We start from the raw sequence: 25,000 nt of genomic DNA, 5'->3' as shown, positions 1-25,000 counted from the left end.
TCAAAAAAAAAAAAGATATGCTGGATAAAAACACTGGAGGTTACTCACCCCTCTGCTGAGTTTGTGCTCGATGCAGCTGCCTGGTCTCCCTGCTTTGACTCTCCTGGACCTCCGCCGCCACCGCTGCTGTCAGGCTGAGGGTCTACTTTGTCTTCTGAGGTCGGGACTGAAACACTCTGAGGCTCTGATGAAGCGCTCTCAGCCTCTGTGCTCTGCCCCGCCGTCTCCTCTGTGGAGACCTCCAGCTCCTGGACGACCGGAGGAGGAACGCATCGTCTCTCCTGTCTCCTCCGCACCTCGCTCTGCTGCCTCTCTCTGTCCTGCTCCGCCACCTTCTCAAACAGCTTAAACGTCTGCAGGAGGAGAAGAGATTGGCACAGATTGAGGCATGAATGTCCGGCCGAGCTATTCCTTAAGTTTGTCACTTTATCTCATCACTGCTCACTTTAACTTTAAATACTAAGATTGAGTGGCCGTGTCCAGACGGCGTCCGGGTTGCTCTGCTGAGGCTGTGTGTTGTTTTCTTTATTTATGTTGTTTTTGTTAACTTTTTTACATCAGCTCTTCCAGCAAACATAACTTATGACCGAAATATTCAAATATTTTTTTTTAAATTTTACATTATATTTCTATATTACTGTATTTATGTGTATTATTAATTTGAGTGTTTATTGCATGGCCTTGTGGAACAGTCTTTACATTTCACTGCACATCTGTATGAGCATGTGACAAATAAAGATCTTGAATCTTGAATTGCACAACATGTCTGAACTTCCTGTATCGTGTTTTATTTGCCAGTTAATGTGTGCATGCTCTTCTTCTTGTCTTCTTCCTGCTGCAACACTTGAATTTCCCCTCTGGGGGTCAATAAAGGATTATCTTGCATTAGACTATCTCAGTTGGAGGGGCCCCCCTTTTAAGTTTTGCCCCAACAGAGTCTGGAATCGCCTCTGATCCTGACAGCAACCCAGGAGCAGTTCTAGAGTCTGACGGGGCCCGAGGCAAATGTTAATTGATTGCAAAATCTGCACATTTTGAGCCACTGCTTTGATGTAAGTTTGTCAGACCTCAGGGGCCCCCCTTTACTGGTCTGGGGCCCCAAGCAGTTGCCTGACTTTCCTATTGACCAGCAGCACCTCTGACAGTGTTTACATGGCTTCACCTTTAACACCATCTTCTCCGCCACACCAGGAGGGAAGCCCATCTGGTCGTTGGGTCCGGACAGCAGACGGTAAAAGTCCGTCTTACGATACAAGAACCCGAAATAGATCTGTAAGAAGTCCTGGATGTTCCCGACGTGCTGCAGGATCCCCAGAAGAGCGTTGTCGTACATCTCTGTCATCTCCAACGGCGACGACATGGCGGCTTTCTTTTCAGTCTCTCCGTGTTCAGAAACCTTTAAAGTCTCCCAAACAATAATTTAAACACAACTACAAATATTTTAGACAACAAAAAAACAAGTTAATTCGTTGTTGTGACTTGCTGGGAAACGGTTTCTTCACGTCTGAGTTTCTCCTACCAGAACAAATGAAACTGTTTCCGATTCCACCTTTCAAAATAAGAGCAAACTCTGTACGAATACGCATTTTTACTAAATTAACGCCGCCAATTACCAACAAACATTCATTTTAATAAAGAATGTTGTGTTATATTTGAATTTAAAGTGTTTATGATTATTTTTACATTCTTATTTTTGAGAGCTTTACTGTTCAGATTGTTTTATTTTGTAAATCCGGTTGGTCCAGCTCGATGGTCGTCCTATACAAACGGACACCCGAGTGTCAATAAACAGTTCCGGTGTAACGGCACGAAAACAAAATTTTCTCCCTTTTATAACATGACTTAAAACCATTGAAAGATGATATTTTAATTGTGTATCTAACATGATACAGAAAGTAACAAAATACATGCGATAAAATAGTTGTTTACGTGCAAGATTTAATCTGGTGTTATGCTAGAAATAGTGACCGTGTTAACTGGTGACTCTCACCAGTCTATAGTTGTCGTAAAGTCTCCTCGCGGTGGCTTCTTTTTTAAGTTTTTGCCTCATTATTTTAAAATCAAAATATATTCATCAAATATGTCTTTTATCAAAAACTTAACGAATAAGTTATTCGTGAGAACACAACGTTTTGAACAGCTGTTTTAACCACGACAGCCACAAATGTCACCAGTTAACACAGTCACTCGTTTTAGCGTTACACCTGCAAAAACATGGCGGCGTCCTTGAGCAGCACAGGGAGCGTGAGGCTACTAGTAAGTAAAATAACATTTTAGCTTGTATAATAATTCTATCATGGTTTCTTGATATCATTAAATACTCGTTAATAAAGCTGTAAAGTCTGAGTGTTAAGTTTATTATGAAGTTAACATATTTACCGTGTTTGATACGTTTCTCCTCTCAGCCTCCTGACTGATTAATATGTCTTTCTCAACCTTCTTCATACAGTTGTTTAGCAGTTAGCGGTGAATTGCTCTGAAATTAAACTCATTTATGTGTTTGTTATTGTACATGGTGCTTACAGGTCAGGCCCATTAGACAGAATTATGTTTCTAATAGGCTGCACTGTGTCACTACCGATTGATCGCTCTGAAAACTATCAACAGGGGTTCCACAAGGTTCTGTGTTGGGACCCGTGATTTTTTGTATTTTTTTCTGAGACTGCACATTGAGCCATCCAAACCCACAACAAGCATTTGACAAATAAGACATGTTTTTCCCCATTCTGTCTCTCTCCCCCGTTTCTGACTCTGTCCACTAAAAAGAAAAAAGAATCCGTTGCTCTGAAGTCGCTGAACACAGAGTCTTACTGTCCCGACGGACAAGGCTTCACCTGCTGGAATCACCTAATCGAAATGGATTCTGTTTAACAATCCACCTCAGAACGTCTTCCTGAGGATTTAGGCTCACAGTTTGCTCTGTCTGTGTTGAGTCACCGTTCAAAGGCTGGCTCAGACCCCCTGCTGGGTCCCCCTGCACAGCCCAACTCTCACCAACAGCTGCTTAAGATGCCTAGAATTGGATAAAATAATTCCTTAAAATTTAAGCTCATGTCTGTTCAAGTTTTACTGAAGCCTCAAACCCAGATATAGAATTCATATGTGTTTAACTCTGCTGCTGTTTCTACTGTTTTCTCTGCAGAGTTCGTTGGTCAGGTCCGGATCCTTGTGCAGCTCCTCTGGAAGCAGAGCGCTCCATGTCACTGCGGCGTGCTGCAAGGTAAACGCTGTTAACAACAGGTCGTCCCAGACAGCATCAGTGATGTAGTAAACCCTCTTAAGACTGAGAGACTTAGATTATTTTCGTTTTCTTTATTTTTTTTTCTCTTGTTTTCCAGAATCGAGCAGCTCGTGTCCGAGTTGGGAAAGGAGACAAACCTTTGACCTATGAGCAAGCACTTCCCCCACATCACATCGGCCACCGCAAAGGATGGCTGTCACAACACACGAGTAAGAAAACCACTTTTATTTGAAGAGCAACTCAACGGTGTAAATGTGCACTTTTAACACGTTTAACCCACAATCTCTGAGAGTTGTTTGTACAGTAGGGCTGCTCATATTTTATCATCTCACTTAACTGTTCCATCAGGTAACCTCAAGGGAGAAGAGGGGGCAGCTGAACGCACCATCGAGGACGTCTTCTTGAGGCGCTTCATGTTCGGGACCTTCCACGGCTGCCTCGCCAACGAGATCGTGATCAAGAGACGCGGCAACGTGCTCATAGTGTGCGCTTTGATGTTACCAAAACTACCGCCGAACAAGTTTTATTTCTTAATCGGATATTCAGAGTCTCTGCTGTCACACTTCTACAAATGTCCGGTCAAGTTAGAGATTCAGACCCTGCAGGACAAAGCTGTGTACAAGTACCGCTGATGGAGACATGGAGAAATAAAACGTGTTTAATCAAATATGTCTGTATAGAAAATGTGACTATGATGCGGTCTTATCTCTGCTTACTGTGATGTTATTAAATCTGCTTTGAGTTTAGTGGTTGGAAGAGAATAAAATAAAAAAAATAAAAAGTTATTAACATTTTGAAATGTCCTTTTTTATTTGCTAGTTTCTTAAAGGGAGGAACAGAAGCCCTGGAATGTATATCTATATGTAACTCTGACACCTAGTGTTTAAAATGGGTACTGCAGTCTGAATTCTAAACATCATAGAGAGCTGTCCCCCCCCCTCCTCTCTAGAGTCGATGCTCACTCAGGTCACCATGTGGTGGACTCTGAAGCTTCAGTGTTTATCCAGCTCTGCATGGGTCTGTAAACCTTTCTGTGTTCTAACCTCTCTCCATTTTTCAAAAGCATCTCCAATATTGATCCTAGTTTGAGCACGTTTCTGCTCGTGGAGCTTATTAGAAACATGCAGAGGCTTTGTAGGTCGGGTACAATCACTTCTATCTGAACCACTTCTCTTGCCCGCTTCCATCACTGCAACACCTGTTGACCTGATAACTGCTCTCATATCTGACAAACAGAGGGGCGTCCAAAACGGCCGTGTGGGTGGGTGTCTTAAAAGCGCCTACCTTCTCTGGTCCAAACAAATCCAGAGCATTCAGGAGCAGAATCTAAAGTTAGACGGAGGACATACTGGCTGCTGCATTGTTGTCAGAGAAGCCAGCACTTCAACATGTTTCCTTAATGATCAGATAGTAAGATACCTTTATCATTTACCTCTCTACACATCTCACTGATTGGACCTTTAAGAATGCTATAGGATGTAGAAACACAAACATTAAATACCAGACAGTGAGTGCAATGCTTTATTAAGACGGTATTAATGTAAACCAATTTCATTACATGTTAGTTTTAGAAAATAACGATTTATAAAAGTATCTTTGTACAAGTGTTGCCTTCGGGTTAACGATGAATCTGTTCAGAGTTCAGACGACTTGATGTAAACTGAAGCACCTCATTATTTTTAAACTCAAACACAAAAAGAGTCATTTCTGTTTCAAGAATCTTTTTTTTTTTTTTTTTTTTACACAATATTCACCTGTTGAACCATAAAAACATCGACATCCATTCATGGAATCACAGAAAGACGATTACTCATTTTAACACTGACGGACTTTGTGGTGCAGCTGCATCAAGTTCTTATTTCCCTGTCGCTCAAAAACATTCATAAGACGCACTGAACTCCCTTTTTAAAAAAAAAACTTCCTTCTTAAGAGACAGCAGGACGAGGAAGGTGTGTGCGTAACAGTTCATCGTCGTTCTTCAAATAAGACTTCAATTTGAATAATATTCTTCTGCTCCGGGTTTAGGCCTTGCTCTTTGCCTTCTTCTGCAGCCGGGTCCGTGTGGGCTCGGTGAGGACTAACGGCTCCTGGATGACCATGGCGTTGTATTTCCTCCCCAGCAGCTCGACCTGGACCTTCTCACCCACAGAGCAGAGGTCCGGAGGCAGGTACGCGAACGCCAGGCTCTGCTGGGTGCTGTAACTGTACGCTCCGGACGTCGTGTTTCCAACAACCTGAAGGGGGTTCAGACAGGGTGAGAGAGAATCATTGGTCACAGGACCTTTTTTTTTTTTAAGATTTATTTTTGGGCTTTTTGTGCCTTTAATGGAGACATAGGACAGTGGATAGAGTCGGAAATCAGAGAGAGAGGGGGGGGGGGGGGGGGGGAATGACATGCGGGAAAGGAGCCAGAGGTTGGCTTCATACCCAGACCGTCTGCCTCGAGGACTCTAGTCTCTGTACATCAGGCGTGCGTACTAACCACTCAGCCACCGGCGCCCCGGTTAAAATCATTAAGTAGCAAGCACACAGCAAGTAAAGTAAAGTTTAAGACAGTACAGGATTTCAAAATAAAAGCCTAACAATTTCTATTTATAAACGCAAAACATTTGAATTTTAAACACGAGTAAAAATTCAAAATAGTCATGATTAATTATTGAAATTTAGAGATTGATCATAATCCAAAAATATGCGGGAAACAAGCCACAGGCTGGATTCAAACCTGGGCCGCCCGCTTGGAGGACTACAACCTCTATACACACCAGAGGAAATGTTCTTACCGTCTGTTCCAAAGTTCAGAACTGAACTGGGGGAAACAGCGTTTAAGGGCGCACTCACACTAGACCCAGTTGAAGCACGACTGTTCCCCCTCCCCCAGCCCCCCATTAGTTTGAGGATGAGTCAGAGCACACTATTCAAACAAACTGGACTTTGGGGGTCAAACTACTCGGGCACAGTCCGGATTGCTAAGTGTGATAAACTAGTTCATATGGTCCGTTCAGCAGTTTGAGCAGCTCGCTCCCCTCTGAGCATGTCTCGGCTGTAAATTAAAGCACCTTTTAAATATGTCAGTGCTCACTGCGGGGGTACTTTGACTTCAATTTATTACGACGAGAAGTGATCGTCCATTTGAATATATGCAGTCTCTGGTGAGAATAGAGACAACATAAGCACATAAAGGCGTTTCTTACCTTGCCGTTATGCCAGACCGTCTCGTTGCCCTCCGGGTCGATGTCGTCCGTATCGAGGGTGATGTAGGAGAGCTTCCTCCTCACGCCTTTTGCTTTGATCTCCTGGAGAGCTGCTTTGCCGATAAAGTCTGCCGGCTGAACAAAACACAGATGTTATCAGGGATGTATTCTTATTGAATCTTTACATCAGAGAGACAGACATCTGTGACTGAGTCAGGTTGATCTGATCGTTGTCACAGTCTTTGAGTCTTTTTGAATGATCGGAAGATGTGAAGACAAAAATATGAGATACAGGAAATTACAGATAATGACTGTAGAATGAACAAAAACAGAAAGGACAGTCTGGTGGTTACCTATGGAGTTAGATCAGTCTCAATATTCACAAATGCACACAGAAGGATTCACAAATGTATTTCAATGCACACACAAATATTTATAGTTTTGTATAAATGTAATAGAAATCCACAAATATATAAACTGCTCAGTCTGCTTTTACAAACTGTTTGTGAACCTCACTGTGTTTGTGTGTGGGATTTTTGAGACTCCCGTGCCGTGGTTAGATTCACAAATGCATTTTTTTCAGCAGGGTAATGTCTGTAGCCAATCAGATGTCTCCTTCCTATTCAGCTAATCATAATTCCAATATGGAGTTAGATCAGTCTCAATATTCATACCTTGTTCAGTTTGATGAAATAATCCAATCCGGCCTCCAGAGGGTTGGTGTCACAGTTCATCTGTAAAGATTTAAAGTTTGTGTTATTGACACTAAAGTGAGAAAAGGGAAGCAAACAGTTAGCCTGGCTCTTGTAGCTGCTTTCACACTTGCAGAAAACTCCAGATATTTCCAGGAGGAGCATCATGTGTGAACTCAAACAGCCATTGAATCTGATTTAATTTTTAATCGTCTCTAAACCAGATTTTAGTTCATGCTCATGTTGCTCAACATCTGTTGGATGTTTCTGCCGATACCAAAGACATGCAGCAAATATCCAGTTTTTTTTTTAGAGTTTTCTGCAGGTGTGAAAGAACTCTGTGTCATGTTGTTATTCTTAAAAATAAACAAACTTGAAATTCAGTGAGTGTGTGTATCGTCGTGTGTCACCTCGGCTCCCCAGCCTCTGAAGCCCTTTTCCAGCCGGAGAGAGTTCATGGCGTAGGTCCCGAAGTTGTCGATCCCTTCGTCTTTTCCCGCCTCCATCATGGCCTGGTACACGGTGGCCATGTTTTTCTGCTCTATGTACAACTCCCAGCCGAGCTCACCTGAACACAGATACACAGAGACCTGCCTTTAAACACGGCAAACAAAGGGTTAAACTCTACAAACAGGTGCAGTACCTGTGTAGGAGATCCTGATGGCTTGGACAGGGACCCCCGCCAGCTGGATGGACTTGCAGTGGAGAAATTTGAACCCTGCGTCGCTCATGTCCTCGTCCGTCAGTTTCTGGAGAACCCTGCGGGAGTTCGGTCCCGCGATGCCGAGCACGCCCAAACCGTCCGTGACGTTGCTGATGTCGACGTCGTAGCCGCCGTTTGCTGCTTCGTCCTCAATCCACCTGAGTTCAAACCAACGAAGAAAACGTTCAGCACGCGGAAATAAGATCGTTAAACGCATCATATTATCATGCCTGAGTGACTCTAAATTGTCTGTAGGTGTGAATGTGAGTGTGGCTGTTTATCGGTCTCTATATGTCAGCCCTGTGATTGGCTGGTGACAAGGCCAGGGTGTGACCCCGCCTCTCGCCCAATGACAGCTGGGATCGGCTCCAGCTCTCTCTCTCTCCCTCTCTCTCTCTTCCTGACTAACCCCTAACCCTGATCTCCATGAAGACGCATTAAAAGCAACAGTTGGACATGAAATGCATTTCAGCAAATAACTCTGAATGTTGACTTAGTTTAGATTATTCCCCGACAACAGACGCAGTACTTGGTCCTTTCTGAATATCCACAGTTCAGTAGTCAGTACTTTTCAGTAGTCTGAACTCTCGTGGTCATTCAGTGGTCATTTTTTGGGTCCACCTCAGTATACTGAACATTTCAGTATGGATACTAACTTCCTGGTTTCATGCAGTATGGATTGGATTCATCCTTTCAGGAAATGAATTGTATTTTACCCACAATGCTGTGCGAAATTAAACGTAAATCGTCACTTCACGTCCGCCTCCAAATCAAAACCAACGACCGTGGATTAATTGAATCAATTTTTAATCTAGAGTTAAAGTCCCGACTGAAATCACTACTTTAAATTAACAACAGAAAATATAACAAATATCTGCATTATTATAAAACCTTTCTCCCTCTATTTAAATAATGATTTCACTATTTAAATGTGTCTTTATTGGTTTATTTTATATTCTGTATATTACTGTCTTTCATTTGTTCTTTATGTACTGTATGTTATTTAGTTATTTAATCTTTTACTTGATTTACATTGTGATATTGTTTTTTGTTTACCTGACTGTATATGAGCATTACTCTAATTACAAAAAACGGGTGGATGCGGCCGGTTCGGGAAACGTAAATGACGTCACTTCCATACTGAAAGAATCAGAAGAAGTAGGAACAAATATCTGCCTACTGTGTGCATACTAAACAGTAAACAGCAGATAGTAGGTACTGACTACTGACAGATTGAAGAGGTACTTGGCAATTCGGATACAGCCCATGTGTCTCAGGCTGATTTACCCTTCTGTAACTCTCCACTAGAGGTCGCCACATAGCTCGAGATTGTTCTGTTCCTGGGGAGAGTTTGTTTAAGAGAAGTGACTGAATGTGCTGCGTCCTGATTGGAGCACATGGAGGGGCGTCGAGTTAACAGCTGCAGGGAGGTTTTTGGTTACCGCTGTATGAAACAGACGGTGAGAGAGTTTAACTCTGCACAGCTCGAGTCTCACTTTGAGTCTGAGGGAGAGAACTGAAGAAATGCCTCAAATGCAGCTTTTCAGAAAGTATAACTCAATATTTTTGATGACTTTAATGTCATATGGTTTCATGTATAATAATCTGTTGGCATGGTAACAGATGGAACAAAAAGTCCTGCTTCAGTCCTTTTCAAGCCTCCCAGGAGCCAGAGGGAATATTTTATCCAGTTTTGTCATCATGTCATTAAAGTCTTCATATGTGATTTTTCACACTTAAATATAAATCAAGTATCTCCTCTGAAAATAACTCTGTGAGTCATGACTGTCTACAATGGGTGTAACACCCGAGTCCCAGTGTCTGTGATGTCTTCAGAGTCCTATCTTCAGTTTGTTTACATCGCCCGGACGGCCGGCTGACTCCTCCCCTCGAGTATAAAAGTTGTTTAATTGAGGGACTAGAGAAAAGAAGAATAACATACTGTACTCACTGCTTAACTGTGTTTCTAGATCACGCTCATTTCAGGTAAATTTACATGCAGTGTGAAGATACGAGCAGAATAAAGATCGCTAGCATTAGCATGCTAACACAACAATGCAGCGTGAGTTGTTTTGGTTTCATGCTGGTGCTCAAGGGCGACATCTGCTGGATCAAAACATCACATATAAAGACTTTAAAGATAGAGTCACTAGAAATGTTGGTAGCAGCTTAATGTTATTCAAACTTGGCCCCTCCTCCTGGGCTCATCGCCCCCTGCAGGACGGAGTGTGGACGTTTACTGCTTGTAGCTACACTGCAAGCTAACGCACGCTAGCACAAGCTAACCGCCGGTGTTTGTCACCTTCCTGTCCAACAGGAAGCAGACCTCAACCCTCGGTGTGAAGTGAAAACAGGATGAAAACAAAGCCGACCTTTAACAAACGATACTGAATAATATGATCCTGATCAACTCAAGTGTGCGTTGACCGTTTCACCTGAGGTCATGGCGCTCCGACCCCGAGCCTGTGATGAGCATGAACTCTCCCGGAGCCATCTGGGTGATGGTCACTTCAGCGAACACTCTCCCAGTGGGCGTCAACATGTGGCTGATATTAGTGAGGCCCACCTGAAAACACAAAGGTCAAAGTTTACAGAGGCAGAAGAGACGTCTGGGAGAACGCCTTCTAAAAGAGCGATGAAGAACTGTCGAGCAAAGAGCTTTACGTCTGATGACCGTTGTTAACCATTTGACATGTTTCGGGCGTGGCGCTGACTGCCTGACGATGTGCTCTACCTTGGGCATGGTGTTGGCAAACAGGCGGTCCAGCAGCCTGTGGGAGTCCTTCCCCTTCACGGTGAATTTCCCAAACGGCGTCAGGTCGACCACCCCCACCTTCTCCATCACCAGCTTGCACTCTCTGCCGACCGGCGCGAACCAGTTGGTGCGTTTGAAACTGGGCCTGATCACAACACAAAGACAATGGACGCTTTGTATCCGAGTGTGAAAACAAACTTTTACCAACCGCCGATCTTTAATAAGCCCGCTTTTTTATTGGTTTAATTACATAATGCCAAACCGGTGTGAGAGCAGAAAGGGGAACATTGTTCTAACACGAGTGCTAACCGCTAACTGCTAACTGCTTGGTGAAGTGGTTTGTTGGCGTGCGTCTGGTGCTTATGTCAGCAATAAAAAAGGTTCTGTCTGCAGTCCTCACAAAGCCCGACGTTGAAACTAGAGATGCACCGATTGTGAGAATCAGGACTGATACAGATGTTTCTTTCATTACTTTGAACAACAATCATTAAAAAAACCTCTTCTCTGAATTCGCGGTTCATGCCGCAGTCTTTGTCAACAAGCCGATACCGATGTGAACCAGTGCATGCCTCGTTGAAACTAGTTATTTTGTGACTTAAGCTGTGACTTTGTTTGGTTACCACGGAGACGTATGGTTCGGGATCGTTGATGGACGGCTTGCCTGAACAACACCCCCCCCCCACCCCCCTTGCTGCATCTTATCCCATCTCTCCCCCTATCCCTTTCCAAGCCCGGCGCAGTCTAGACCTGTGAAGACTGTTTCATCATGAGCCGGGGATCCGGCCGAAGATTTCTGCCTTTTAATAAGAAAGTTTTTTCTTACCACTTTAACTATTGCTGCTTTGCTAAAGTGCTCATGATGGATAGGCCGGATCTTTGTAACATAACAATGAGTAAGGTCTTTTACCTGCTTTTTGTAACATAACAATGAGTAAGGTCTTTTACCTGCTTTATGTAACATAACAATGAGTAAGGTCTTTTACCTGCTTTTTGTAACATAACAATGAGTAAGGTCTTTTACCTGCATTTTGTAACATAACAATGAGTAAGGTCTTTTACCTGCTTTTTATAACATAACAATGAGTAAGGTCTTTTACCTGCTTTATGTAACATAACAATGAGTAAGGTCTTTTACCTGCTTTATGTAACATAACAATGAGTAAGGTCTTTTACCTGCTTTATGTAACATAACAATAAGTAAGGTCTTTTACCTGCTTTTTGTAACATAACAATAAGTAAGGTCTTTTACCTGCTTTATGTAACATAACAATAAGTAAGGTCTTTTACCTGCTTTATGTAACATAACAATGAGTAAGGTCTTTTACCTGCTTTATGTAACATAACAATGAGTAAGGTCTTTTACCTGCTTTATGTAACATAACAATGAGTAAGGTCTTTTACCTGCTTTATGTAACATAACAATGAGTAAGGTCTTTTACCTGCTTTTTGTAACATAACAATAAGTAAGGTCTTTTACCTGCTTTATGTAACATAACAATGAGTAAGGTCTTTTACCTGCTTTATGTAACATAACAAAGAGTAAGGTCTTTTACCTGCTTTATGTAACATAGCAATAAGTAAGGTCTTTTACCTGCTTTATATAACATAACAAAGAGTAAGGTCTTTTACCTGCTTTATATAACATAACAAAGAGTAAGGTCTTTTACCTGCTTTATGTAACATAACAATGAGTAAGGTCTTTTACCTGCTTTTTGTAACATAACAATGAGTAAGGTCTTTTACCTGCTTTATGTAACATAACAATGAGTAAGGTCTTTTACCTGCTTTTTGTAACATAACAATGAGTAAGGTCTTTTACCTGCTTTATGTAACATAACAATGAGTAAGGTCTTTTACCTGCTTTATATAACATAACAATGAGTAAGGTCTTTTACCTGCTTTATGTAACATAACAATGAGTAACGTCTTTTACCTGCTTTATGTAACATAACAATGAGTAAGGTCTTTTACCTGCTTTATGTAACATAACAATGAGTAACGTCTTTTACCTGCTTTATGTAACATAACAATGAGTAAGGTCTTTTACCTGCTTTTTGTAACATAACAATGAGTAAGGTCTTTTACCTGCTTTATGTAACATAACAATGAGTAAGGTCTTTTACCTGCTTTATGTAACATAACAATGAGTAAGGTCTTTTACCTGCTTTATATAACATAACAATGAGTAACGTCTTTTACCTGCTTTATGTAACATAACAATGAGTAAGGTCTTTTACCTGCTTTTTGTAAAGTGTCTCCAGATAACACTTGTTATGAGTTGACACTTTACAAATAAAAATTGATTGATTGATTGAATTGATCTTAACTAGCAGAGTGTAACATCCAAACTAACCAAAATATTGTCCCAGAAATAATGTTTACACTTCCTGCAGCCAATTAGTGAGCAGCGTCGACTTCATGCAGAGTTTAGTTCCAGTGTTTCCTCTCGTCGGCTGAAATCACTTCTGCTAGCTGACGTTCATCCACAAACACAAAGTCTAATGTTTGTACGATATGACAAAGCGTTACGATAAGGAGCAGGCGGGCCAAACACTCGCCGAATCGTCTCAAAGAGTTCTGTGACTGCGTGGATTTCAGAGGTCAAAAAGCTCCAACAACACTTGTAGCATGAGGATCAACTTGAGCCTTGGGGTCTGAATTGGTTAATAAAGTTGATCTTCATACTTTAAGTGTTTCTGGAGCTTTTCACTCTTCATGCATCTTGGACCCAGAAAATCCCGCTCTGCTTCTCCTGTGTGGGTTTTTAAAAATCTCATAGTTCAGACTCAGAGAGTTTAGACTCCTGCACACGTTGTGGTCTGACAGCATTCTCTCTCGTCGCTGTCAGCAGCTGTCCTGTTCTTTCACAGAGGGGTGTCTGAATCTGCTGCTTAGAGTTACAGGACGTGTGAAATGATCTGTGGGGAGCTCGTCTCTGCGCTGACAGAGAAGGCTTTGCAGGGAGGGAGCTCTGTTTGGGAACATTTGTTCTTTAGCGAGGAGTACGCTGCCTTCAAATATTTACTCTGAGCAGCCTGCTCCGCCTCCAGACGCCATCCTACCTTCTTTTTTTTTACATGCATTGGTAAGAGTCAGCTGAATACCCAGGAGCATGAATTTTATTGTCCTTTTTCTCCAGCATAATGAGAGGTTCTGTTAAAATGGATAAGGAGGATGTGGTAGAGCCAGTTAGAGAACACTCTGAATGTTTACTTCTCTAGACGACGGTTCCTGTTCATGTCTCGAGGCGCTTTACAAAAAGCAGGTTAAAGACCTTACTGGGATGGGGGGAAGATGGGATAATATGCAGGAAGGATTTCTCCTTTGTGAGCAGACCGTGCATGAACGAGGACGGCTGTGGTTTAGGGGACGACACGGACCGATGGTGGTGGAGGCTGAGCGTCAGGGACGTCGGGTGGTGGTAGTGACCGATCACCTGGCTGAAGGTTGGAGGAGCTCCATCTACTCGAGAGCGTTCACGATTTTAAAACGACTCTTTTTAAAAGTAATTTGCAACTTTCTAACCAGAACAACCAAACGTATGTCCATGTATGAGCATAGAAATGCAACAGATAGAATGTACACTGCAGCCCAATGCTACGACCTCTCGGCTTAAACAGATCGAAGACACAATCGTCCTATCGCACACTCCTATTTAAAAACACATTTGATGTCTTATTTCTTAAGTTTCTCCTGACTAGAAGCCTCACTTGTATCCAACTTCATCTCCAGGTTTGTAGAACCAGTGAGGTTGTTCCCAGCCGGCGTGAAAGCCCATGGACGCTTTGTCCTTCAGCAGTTCGTAAACGCCGCTCATCCGGCAGCTCGGTCGACCAGCAAAGCGCTCCTCCTTAGGGTACCCGACTGAAGAGACGAGAGAGAGAGAGACACAGGAAAGAGTTCAGTGACAGCAAACTAGAGAGGAGAGATTGATGGGACACACTTGTGATGGTCTCGTCTTCTTCTTACCCACATTGTTGAAGCCGTACGATTCTCGAGCTTTGGCACACATGAAAGGTACGTCCGCCCATTTGCCGTACCGGTTCGGGTCGCATTCGATCAGGTCGTAAGGAGGCTCGCCGTTCCTGATCCAGTCGCTCAGGAACTTACCGATCCCGCCGGCGTGGATGACGCCGTACCTGAAGGAAAGTCCAAGCTTTAGGAGTTATCAAACAGCCTCAAATCAAAAAGTGGATCTGTATCCGCTGAGGTGCTAACACGTACCCGAAGCCGATGGCGCACCAGTAGTTCCTCATTCCTTGGTGTGGTCCGACCATCGGCAGCAGGTCAGGGGTGTACGTGATTGGTCCAGACACCATGTTGATGATGTCAGCCGTCTTGAGCACGGGGATCATCTCCATCGCCATCTCCACGTGTTCCATGATCCTGTCGAGGTCCGACTCAAACAGCTCCTTACCGAAACCTTCAGCGGGCAGACAGAGCAAGTTACAAACCATGACATCACAGCCAACATGGCCGCCATGGGAATCATGAGTCCCTCTGCACCTTTAAGAAAAAGCTAAAGACCCAGCTCTTTCATGAATACCTACTAACTTAATGATGATGGTCTCCATATTATTGATGATGATGATGGTAATGACGATGGTTTTTCTTTGATAACCACGACTTATAAGATGGTTTCTATACTGATTAGAGCTCTCAAGAACTGCCCTCAATGTTTGTGCTTTGTTCCCTTTTTTCTAGATCCTTGCTTGTGTTGTTCTTACTCTCTGATGTACGTCGCTTTGGATAAAAGAGTCTGATAAGTGAATTGTAGAATGGTGCATTGACGTCTGACAGACCTGGAGGAACGCCCTCTCTGACCCAGGAGTCCTGGAGCACCATCTTCTCCATCTTTTCATACGGGCCGAACAGCAGGCCGTCTCTCTCCTGGCGCAGGTAGTAGGATCCCTCCAGGTCCCTGATGACGGCCAGCTCCTTCTTCAGAGCTTTCACCTCCGGCACCGTCGCCGTCACCACGTACTGGTGATGCACCGGGATGGTGGGGTGGTCGAACCCGATCAACTTGCCCACCTCCCGCGCCCAGAAACCTTAAAAAAAACACAGCAGAGATAATTTTCAAAAACAGAAGAGAGTTCGATTAAAACCTGTAATTACACCACCCAAACACCGGAAAGGGGGGCGCTAATGCACCGTCTAAAGCTCCCTCTAAAGCCACGCCCCCTCACTTACATGCACGAGCGCCGTCCCTCCAGAAGTGGACCTCAGCTCATCTCTTGCATTGTGTAGAAACTACGTCGTCTCATGTCTCATTCAGCGGTCAGTAAACTCACAGTTTAAACTCCTAAAGTCATCGGTGACGAGCTCTGAGTGTGAGCTAGAGCACGCAAGAGGTAGAGAGCGAGCAGGGAGACAGGGAGGCGTGTGATTGGTTCATCAGATTGGTACCTCGTGGCAGACATTGGTCAAAGTTTTTACAGACTTACAAACTGATACAGATGATGGATTTTCTTTGTTCCTTTTTCAGAGAACATGAGTTATTAATGTCTGTCAGGACCTAAAGACAATTTACACCAGAATCTGAAAAAGTGGATCTGGAGGAAAATGACCAACCCTGAATTTAAATCCCATTGCCCAGCCCTCTGTTAGTGTTTCACTGTCCCTCATGTCCGTCCAGCCTCCACACGTCTGTAACACCTCCGTCTTTTATTGACCCTGTAACTCACTTTATGTCTCCTGATGGGCTCACAAAGTGTGATGAATGATTCTGTTTGTTACTCCCCCTGCGACGCCCCCTCGGTCGCAGCAGTGAATCAGAACAGAACGTGCTGAATGTGGCATTTTCCAACCTGAGGTCCAAAACAGGACGCTCTGTACTGAGCGAGCGAACGTCCAATCAGAAGTCGAGTCAGAGCTCTGCGCCCAGCGTCTTTTTTCTGAGCGCTTCGCCTTTTCTGTGCGGCCGCTCTGTAAATCTTTCAACTTCTCAGAAGGGGTGCTGTTTACGTCACCGGCCAATCGTAAAGCATTTCGGTCAGGCCCTCGCCCCGTGTCTGATCAGAGCCGTGATAACGGGGCCGCCGTTATTATGAAGCTCATGATGATGAAGATGAAGTCGGATGACAAGAATCTGGAGCCTGCTCAGAACATGGAACTGGTTCTGTGTACGTTGTGTTCCTTTTGATCTGCTCAAACAGTTCTCTCTCTCTCTCTCTACCATCATGCGACACCTGAGACGCGTCTGTGAGAACAGCGGATAATGTTTTCTTTATAGCAGCAGGTCGCCTCGGGGATGAACAGTAAGGTACATGATGTAACAGCAGCTGGTTTTCTGAGTTTCTGAGATAACCACGAGAGATTTAAGGACATTAAAGAAAAGTCAGGGGACTGAGCCACGGCTTTAAAACACTGACACAGCTTTCTTTTAAAGCCCGAGGATCATAAAGATTCCGTCAGAGGAAGCAGGGACTTTTTTTTTTTACCAACCACAGCCGAGATGTTGGAGATAACATACGTGGAAAACTTCCAAAAGATTATTTAACAGATTTTTTGGCGACTTTGAGACTCTTCAAACATGGTGAGACTGCAGGCATACAGCCAATCGTAAGAAGCTGTCACTCAAAACTGATTTAAAGGTGACATACTCTCCTCCTCTTCTTCAGTGTAAATAAGTCTCAGAGCTCCTCTTCAACATGTGTGTGAAGTTTCTTGTTCTAAATCCACTCTGATCCTGTATTTGATCATGTCTATAAACCCCTCTATTTCAGCCCTGCTCAGAACAGGCTGTTTCTGTGTCTGTACCTTTAAATATGTAAATGAGCTGTGTCTGACCACGCCCCCTCTCTGGAAGGGCTTGGGTGTACTCAGTGCTTTCTCTCTCCATGTCCTATTGTTTACGGTGAGAAGGCAGACTCAGAGGGCAGAACAAACACCTAGCTGTGGGAGTGTCACCCACCTGGGGGAGGGGCTACTGCCCTTTGTGATGTCATGAAGGGAAAATCTCCAAACGGCCTGTTTGAGCAAACATTTTCTGAAAAGTGGAGCAGGCAGAAGACGGAGAGGATGGACTTTTCTCATCATTGGGGGGTTTGTAGACGGACTAGAGACACATGGAGAAGAGGATTTTAGAGAATATGTGACCTTATGAGAAAACAAGCCAACGAGCTCTAAGTAGGTCATGTAAAACTTTACAAAGATCAACGTTGAACTTGTGCCAGCTCAGCTCCTGTGACCCGGACTGTGAGGCCAGAGACGTGAGACCAGTTGCTCGCAATGCTGAGAGAATCGAGAATCGAGAGAGAATCTCTCATAAACACCGACGCACAATAATTAAATCTAAAGACCTCAAACCTGTTAAAACTGGAGTGATAATGTGTTGAATTGTATGAAAGTTTGCAGCCATTTAACATTGAAAAAAAGTCTATTTATATTCTGTACGTGCACCATATGTGAACTATTTCAGATGGTGAGGAGGAGGGGGGGCCGGGGGTGCAAACACACACACACACAACATCTAGATAAGGTTTCAGGGAGTTGAGGCAGCAGCTGGGCGTCAGACAGCATGTTTACCTCGATGTGTGCACAAAGGGCCGATTCACTGGGTTACCCCGGGGTGCTGATGACTGGAGTCAACAAGTTTACAGAAATAACAAAATCCTGTTTCACCCACCCTGCTCTGACTCGGCTGGTTTCTCTCTTTATGGATAATACGCCAAGTCCAGAGCGCTTACATTCTAGCAGACATGACCTTTAACCTTGATGTAGGCTCTCTTAGGCTCCGCGGGGTCATTGATTGGCAGAGGGGGTCCAGACGATGCCTCAGTTTGAGTTTCAACAAAGAGAATAGAAAAATGAGAACTGGGAAGCGTTCAAGGGGGGGCGGCAGAGGAGTATGGAAGCGATTAGTGATCAGAATTCAAATGATAAAGCTAATTTGAAAATTCAAATGCATTAACAGAAATGCTTTTTAATCAAAAATAAAATGATGATTAATTTATCTAATTTGAATTTTAGTTTTCACCTTAAAAAATGCACATTCTTTGACTAAATTAAAATGAAGAAGAAAATGACATTTGCTTTATCATTTTCAAAAAATGCCCCGCTAAATCTGTATCATAATTCAAATGAAAAAGTTAATTTTAAAATGAAAATACAGTAACAGAAACACGTTTTAATTTTCAGATTATAGGTGCATTATTTGACCTATATTTAAAATGAATATTCAGTCATCCAGTTTGCATTATACTTTTACTCTCTATGTATGCATATTGTATGACATCATTCAAATGAAAACTAAAAGGTCTTTGGCTTTTCCTTTTCAAACTTGCCGTGATAAAAAGTGATCATAATTCAAACCAACTCGAAAACGAAATGGCAAAGTGGACGACGCAGGAAAGTGACGTCAGACTCCAGCTCCCAGGTGAACGTAATGTTTACAGTCTATGAGGCGAGCGGGCAGAACGCGCAGCACGATGGGTGGCGGGGTGAATCTTTAACACTGGTACAAGCTCCAAACTAGTTGTTGCCCTGATTTTGATTCAGTTTTGGCGTTGTAGTTGATTATTCTTTTAATAACTACAAAACAATCTCTGAAAGGGAGAGAGAGCTCATACAGTCGGTCGAGAGGGAGAGTGTGAGCCATTACGCACAGAGGATGAGAGACACTTTGTGCACAGAGCTGGAGAGATTATTAGAAACAGAAAATTCAATCGATAATCTTTTTTAATGTAACTAAGTTAAGCAGAGAAGAGAGTGATCTATAATCTATCAATAAACCGGTCTTAGGACACGTCTGTGTGAATTTCACGGCGTGCAGATGCTGAGTGACTCTCACGGTCAGAGATAGTGGGCATGGTGTCACGCGTGAGACTTGGCAGCTCTGGTTATAAAGCTGCTGCGTCGTCTCGCTGAAAGTTCAGTGTGCGCTGAAAAAAACACTCCGATCACCACCAGTATCACAGTGTGAACTAAAGTCTGCCCTAGTGTTAAAGATTCACCCCGCCACCCATCGTACTGCGCGTTCTGCCCGCTCGCCTCATAGACTGTAAACATTACGTTCACCTGGGAGCTGGAGTCTGACGTCTCTTTCCTGCGCCGTGGACTTTGCCAATTCGTTTTCGAGTTGGTTTGAATTATGATCACTTTTTATCACGGCAAGTTTGAAAAGGAAAAGCCAAAGACCTTTTAGTTTTCATTTGAATGATGTCACACAATATGCAGACATAGAGAGTAAAAGTATAATGCAAACTGGATGACTGAATATTCATTTTAAATATAGGTCAAATAATGCACCTATAATCTGAAAATTAAAACGTGTTTCTGTTCCTGTATTTTCATTTTAAAATTAGCTTTTTCATTTGAATTATGATACAAATTTAGCGGGGCATTTTTTGAAAATGATAAAGCAAATGTCATTTTCTTCCTCATTTTAATTTAGTCCAAGAATGTGCATTTTTGAAGTTGAAAACTAAAATTCAAATTAGATAAATTAATCCTAATTTTATTTTTGAGTCAAATAATACACCCATATTCTGAAAGTTAAAAATAATTTCTGTTAATGCATTTGAATTTTCAAATTAGCTTTATCATTTGAATTCTGATCACTAATCGCTTCCATAGAGGAGAAGGCGAGGGATGAAGTATGCATAAAAAAAAAAAGAGCCTAGAAAGAGCGCAGAGAAGCTTTCGCTCAGGATGGTCGGTGTTATGTAAGCTATAAAAAGAAAAAAAGCTTGTGGGGAACGGATCGTAGCACAATGCATTTCTTAAAATCCTGAGGTTGCTGATGTTTTTTTTTGGGGGGGGTGGATTTCTTCATGTGGGAGGAGATCTCAGCTTGTGGGTATCTCGTGAGAGTCATTTCTGCAGCCCGCTAAAGAACCACAAACGATTTCAAAACTTTAAATCACACTGACAGACTCCACACACTGAGTAGAAGCACGTCTGTTGTTGCACTTCGATTGGCCGGTTTAAATGGGACCAAATCAAGTTTCACTATCTGACTGTGGGGAATGGTTAGTACAAAGAAACACTGTGCAAAGATATCCATCAGTGTAACGGTTTGAGTTTGAGGATCCAAAAAACAAGAAGTTTAAAAAAAAGTTAAGGATTTATTTTACATATTTAAAATACATTTAAAATCAGCTGTTCAACGCTGCTCGCTGCCTTCAATGCGACATATTGCACAGCCTGACTTCATATTTTCTCTAGTCTTAAAAAGTGCAAAAGGGAGTTTTTTTAAACAGGATTGTTCTAGAAAATTAAACTTTGTACAAAAAAAGGTAAAAAGCAGCTAACTGGAAAAGAAAAGTATGTGAGGAGGTGTGCATGTGCTGCTGCTTCAAGATTGGATGAAATGTGAACTGCTGGCCTGTTTGGATTGGCTGCCAGATACAGTGAAGGCAAAGGGCCAACATGACCCACGATAAAAAACAGCCTCAACCGGAGCACAGAATGTGCAAAATACTGAGCAGGAGGACGTGAATGAGCTGCAGGGAAACTTGTCCTGCAAAGTTTTCACCATGTTTAACACACCTCAGTGTTTGGAGCGTGCAGGAACGTTTTGTGAATTACAGCAGCTGTCAAAGAACCGGTTGAAACATGCAGAAATACCAGAATAAACTTTACAAGCCCTCGACTCAATTTGACCCGATTAGTTCTGCAGAAAATAAAAAATTGAATTATAAGCATGATGACCCACATGTTACACAACTTCCTCTACAGAAGAGGAGAGACAGAGCAGCGGATTCCTGAACCTTTGCCAAACAAATAAGCAAAAAGAGAGTCAGAGACAGCCAATCAAATCCTCCCAGAACTGGAACGGCCCAGTTCAAACCTGAAGAGAGGTGGTCCGGGGGGGGGGGCAAAGGTCTGCTGATGCAAAGCGTCCACACAGATAACATTTATGGAGCAGTGACCGGGGGACCCGCTTTAGTCTTAAATCAGCAAATATGAGGTGGAAAAACGCAGCAAGAGTTACATGTTAGATTTTTTTTTTACTTAAAAATTAAGTCCCGAGCCTTGTAGGAAGAATGATCGACATGTTCCACATCAATAAATCATAAAGTCTGTCCTGTGTAAATGTGTCTCTGAGTCATGACTGTCTACAATGAGGGAGAAGCTCGAGTCCCGCTGGCTGTGTTGTTGTCAGAGCCGTGTTTACATGGACGGGACGGCCGGCTCCTCCCCTTGTGTATAAAAGCTGTTTTAGTCAAGAACTAGAGAGAAGAAGAAGAACATACTCACTGATTATTTGGATGTTAGTAAGAGTTTTTAGATCACGCTCATTCTGTGTCAGTTTACATGAAATGTGAAGCTACGAGCTAACTAAAGAGCGCTAACATTAGCATGCTAACACAACAATGCAGGACACAGCTAATGTGAAGCTACGAGCTAACTAAAGAGCGCTAACATTAGCATGCTAACACAACAATGCAGGACACAGCTGATTGCAGCTCGAGCAGAGTACCATTTTGTTGGTGCAATTTAATGGTGCGTCCTAATTCATAACTCCTTGGTGATAAGACAAGGGGAGGGGGGGCTGGAGGTGTGTCTCTGGAGGAGAGCGGAGGCTTCAGTATGGAGGAGGCGTGGCCAAACAGAAGTTTGTTTTGGTTTCATGCTGGAGCTCAAAGGCGACATCTACTGGATCAAAAAGTCGCTCATTGTTCCTTTAAGCGATCAGAAAGGATTCAAACTTGAAATCAGGTTTTTTAAAAGAAAAAGAAGGTTAAAACATTTTTTGGATAAGGGCGGCTCGGAGCGCGGCTGCATGTGCATCTGGACGACCACATAAAACAAGTGGGCGATTCGAGTAAACGTTGAGCTATCGCTAACAGAGAGGGGGGTAAACCCTCCTACTTGATTTGATCGGCTGCTTCGGCTAAAAGCGACATAGACGAGGCCGCGGGTACAGACCTGTTGCGTTGACGATGCGGTTCGCCCGGATGGTTCCGTGCGGCGTCTGGACGTCCCACTTCCCGTCGGCGGTCGGGTTGAGGCCGGTGACGGGGGCCGGGTTGTAGATCTGAGCTCCGTACATACGAGCGCCAGCGGCCAGAGCCATGGTCAGAGAGTACGGGTCGATGTGACCGTCTCCTGGCGTGTACAGACCCGCCAACACCTGGACAAAAACACAAGAGGAACCTTTGAGCGAGGAGATCATAACCACCTCATGCACTCACACTCATGAACACTTTCAGGGCGAGCGACATGTGTGAATGGAAACCGACACATTTTTTCATAACCACCTCACCTCCACTTTTCCCGCCATAACGTTAGCATGAAGTAGTAGCGGTTAGCCGATTAAATTGACCCGCGGCGGGCAGGAGAGCGATTTTAAACACATAATGAAGCTGCTCTTTTCTGCTCACCTGTAAGTTCATTTCCAGCTGCTTGTTAAAGAGATACTTCACCATGAAACATGAATCTGTGTTGACATTGGGTCATATATGTAGAAATGTGAAATACATTTTGAAGTTGGTGCCTTCTTGGCTGATAGAAGACAGAAAGTGTCTTTTTGGCTCATGTTGATGAAAGACAGGCGGCGGTCAGCGGCTGCTAGCGGGCAGTGGCGACTAGCGGGCAGCGGCGGCAAGTGGGCAGCGACGGCAAGCGGGCAGCAACGGCTAGCGGCCGCAGCAGCCAAAACCCAAGTCCGGCCTGTCAGCAGCAGCCGTCTCGCCGCTATATTTATATTTTTTCTCCATTATCATCTTTCTCCACAGAGCCTGTTAGCATAGCTTCCAAGCAATATGGCGGACGTTAAGTTTCGATTCTAGCAGTGAGTTCCCACCCACTGATCTGTGATTGGTCTGTAGCTTCAGTGGTCGAAAATATGAGGAACTAGCGTTGTAGTTTCACCCCGCTAACCGCAACAGGAAGCTCCTTTACAGACTCAGGAATACAAAGATTTCACATCTCAGGGGAAAATGAGGGCGGGATGCACGACCATTCAGAAACACTACCAGGTTTCTAATGATACAAAGATTAATGCTAACGGGTGAAGTATCCCTTTAATAATGGTAATGTGTTCACACAGACCTTATTGACATCCAGCAGAGGGAAGAGTTCATGAACTTTCTCCGGTCCGATGAAGTACTGCTCCGTCACATGCCAGTGCGTGCGGGTCATCTGGTACTTCATCTCATCCACCCGAGCCGGAGTCGCAGCGATACGGACGCTGCCGGGCTGATGAAAGCCCACCGCCTGCCGAGCAAACACAGTAAAAGACACATTTACCACCATAAAATAAAAAGCATGACGCGTTCACATTTAAAGAAAAAGACGATCCGAGCACCTCACCTGTCCTGTTTCAGCCTCCAGGCTCTCGTACAGTTTGATGCTGTCATAGTGGACTTTCTTCAGGTTGATGCCTGGATGGTAATACGTCGTCAAACCAGCCTGAAAAATACAGAATGGTAAAAGGACTTGAGCTTGTTTAGTTCTTTTCTAGTCTTTCTACAGTTCTCTTATCAGACTCTTTTATCCAAAGCGACGTACATCAGAGAGTAAGAACAACACAAGCAAGGATCTAGAAAAAAGGGAACAATGTCAGTAAGAGCAAACGATCAGCTTTGAGTCTGATTGGACACACAGGTGCTGACAGGAAGTGACCAGAGGCAAAGCACAACATTGAGGGCAGTTCTTGAGAGCTCTAATCAGTATAGAAACCATCTTATAAGTCGTCGTTATCAAACAAAAACCATCGTCATTACCATCATCATCATCAATAATATGGAGACCATCATCATTAAGTTAGTAGGTATTCATAAAGAGCTGGGTCTTTAGCTTTTTCTTAAAGGTGCAGAGGGACTCTGCAGATCACATGGAGTTTGGAAGTTCATTCCACCACCGGGGGGCGACAGAGGAGAAGAGTCTAGTCAGAGACTTAGGACCCTGTTGCCACCTCAGGTCTTCAGACTGCTCAAAGCTCTTTTCGCACCGCAGGTCACACCGACACATTCACACACTGATGGTAGAGGCTGCTGGGTGAAGAGTCCATCAGTATTATCCATTCATACACAGACGACAAAGCAGCAGGAGCAACTTGGGGTTAAGTGTCTTGCCCAAGGACATATCGGCAGGAGCTGGGGATCGAACCCCCAACCGTGCAGTTAGGAGACGACCGACTCTACCACCAAGCCACAGCCGCCCAGAACAAAAGATCATAGACGAGTAGAAAATAAAAATGAAAGACTGAACTGACAAAAATGAAATCTAATTTGATAAAATGGACTTTGTACTGAAGTCTTTTTAGAGTTGCTTTTTCAATGGATCATCGGACTCAGACAGATTAGGAGATATTTGTTTTAGTTTGGTCTGAGATGCTTTATTGAACGAGGAGAAATGCTCGTGGATGTTTTGTAGGATGGATAAGGCGTTGGGAGGCGGAGCCCCGTTCACTCCTATGACAGCTGCTCAGTGGTCATAGAGTCGGTGTGTAAAAGTACCCGGATC

At 43.5% G+C, this 25,000-nt stretch overlaps 3 protein-coding genes across 3 annotated transcripts in view; 1 reads left to right on the top strand and 2 right to left on the bottom strand.

The window, feature by feature from the left end:
• The window catches only part of nudcd3 (NudC domain containing 3), a 6,224-nt gene extending 4,688 nt beyond the window's left edge, over positions 1 to 1,536 (bottom strand). The window contains exons 1-2 of the mRNA XM_061061496.1: positions 1,163 to 1,536; positions 49 to 353 (exon numbers count right to left, since the gene is read on the bottom strand). Coding sequence (XP_060917479.1) covers positions 49 to 353; positions 1,163 to 1,360 — 503 coding nt within the window. The 5' untranslated portion in view covers positions 1,361 to 1,536. The remainder of the gene's footprint in view (positions 1 to 48; positions 354 to 1,162) is intronic.
• Positions 1,537 to 2,132: 596 nt separating this feature from the next.
• mrps24 (mitochondrial ribosomal protein S24) lies at positions 2,133 to 4,016 on the top strand. The gene is made up of 4 exons (XM_061061716.1): positions 2,133 to 2,256; positions 3,143 to 3,220; positions 3,339 to 3,450; positions 3,590 to 4,016. Exons 1-4 carry the CDS (start codon positions 2,215 to 2,217, stop codon positions 3,871 to 3,873), a joined length of 516 nt encoding a protein of 171 aa, XP_060917699.1. The 5' UTR covers positions 2,133 to 2,214; the 3' UTR covers positions 3,874 to 4,016.
• Positions 4,017 to 5,156: 1,140 nt separating this feature from the next.
• The window catches only part of dmgdh (dimethylglycine dehydrogenase), a 23,680-nt gene continuing 3,836 nt past the window's right edge, over positions 5,157 to 25,000 (bottom strand). The window contains exons 3-16 of the mRNA XM_061062172.1: positions 23,846 to 23,944; positions 23,585 to 23,749; positions 22,460 to 22,664; positions 15,385 to 15,633; positions 14,807 to 15,005; positions 14,552 to 14,721; positions 14,293 to 14,446; positions 10,562 to 10,727; positions 10,263 to 10,393; positions 7,768 to 7,985; positions 7,535 to 7,692; positions 7,107 to 7,166; positions 6,433 to 6,567; positions 5,157 to 5,475 (exon numbers count right to left, since the gene is read on the bottom strand). Of these exons, the coding sequence (XP_060918155.1) occupies positions 5,263 to 5,475; positions 6,433 to 6,567; positions 7,107 to 7,166; positions 7,535 to 7,692; positions 7,768 to 7,985; positions 10,263 to 10,393; positions 10,562 to 10,727; positions 14,293 to 14,446; positions 14,552 to 14,721; positions 14,807 to 15,005; positions 15,385 to 15,633; positions 22,460 to 22,664; positions 23,585 to 23,749; positions 23,846 to 23,944 (2,322 nt within the window). The 3' untranslated portion in view covers positions 5,157 to 5,262. The remainder of the gene's footprint in view (positions 5,476 to 6,432; positions 6,568 to 7,106; positions 7,167 to 7,534; positions 7,693 to 7,767; positions 7,986 to 10,262; positions 10,394 to 10,561; positions 10,728 to 14,292; positions 14,447 to 14,551; positions 14,722 to 14,806; positions 15,006 to 15,384; positions 15,634 to 22,459; positions 22,665 to 23,584; positions 23,750 to 23,845; positions 23,945 to 25,000) is intronic.

Source organism: Labrus mixtus, chromosome 17 (genome assembly GCF_963584025.1).
Source record: "Labrus mixtus chromosome 17, fLabMix1.1, whole genome shotgun sequence".
NCBI lineage: Eukaryota > Metazoa > Chordata > Actinopteri > Labriformes > Labridae > Labrus > Labrus mixtus.
Note: the sequence above shows the minus strand (reverse complement) of the source record. Positions and strands in the feature narration are given on the sequence as shown.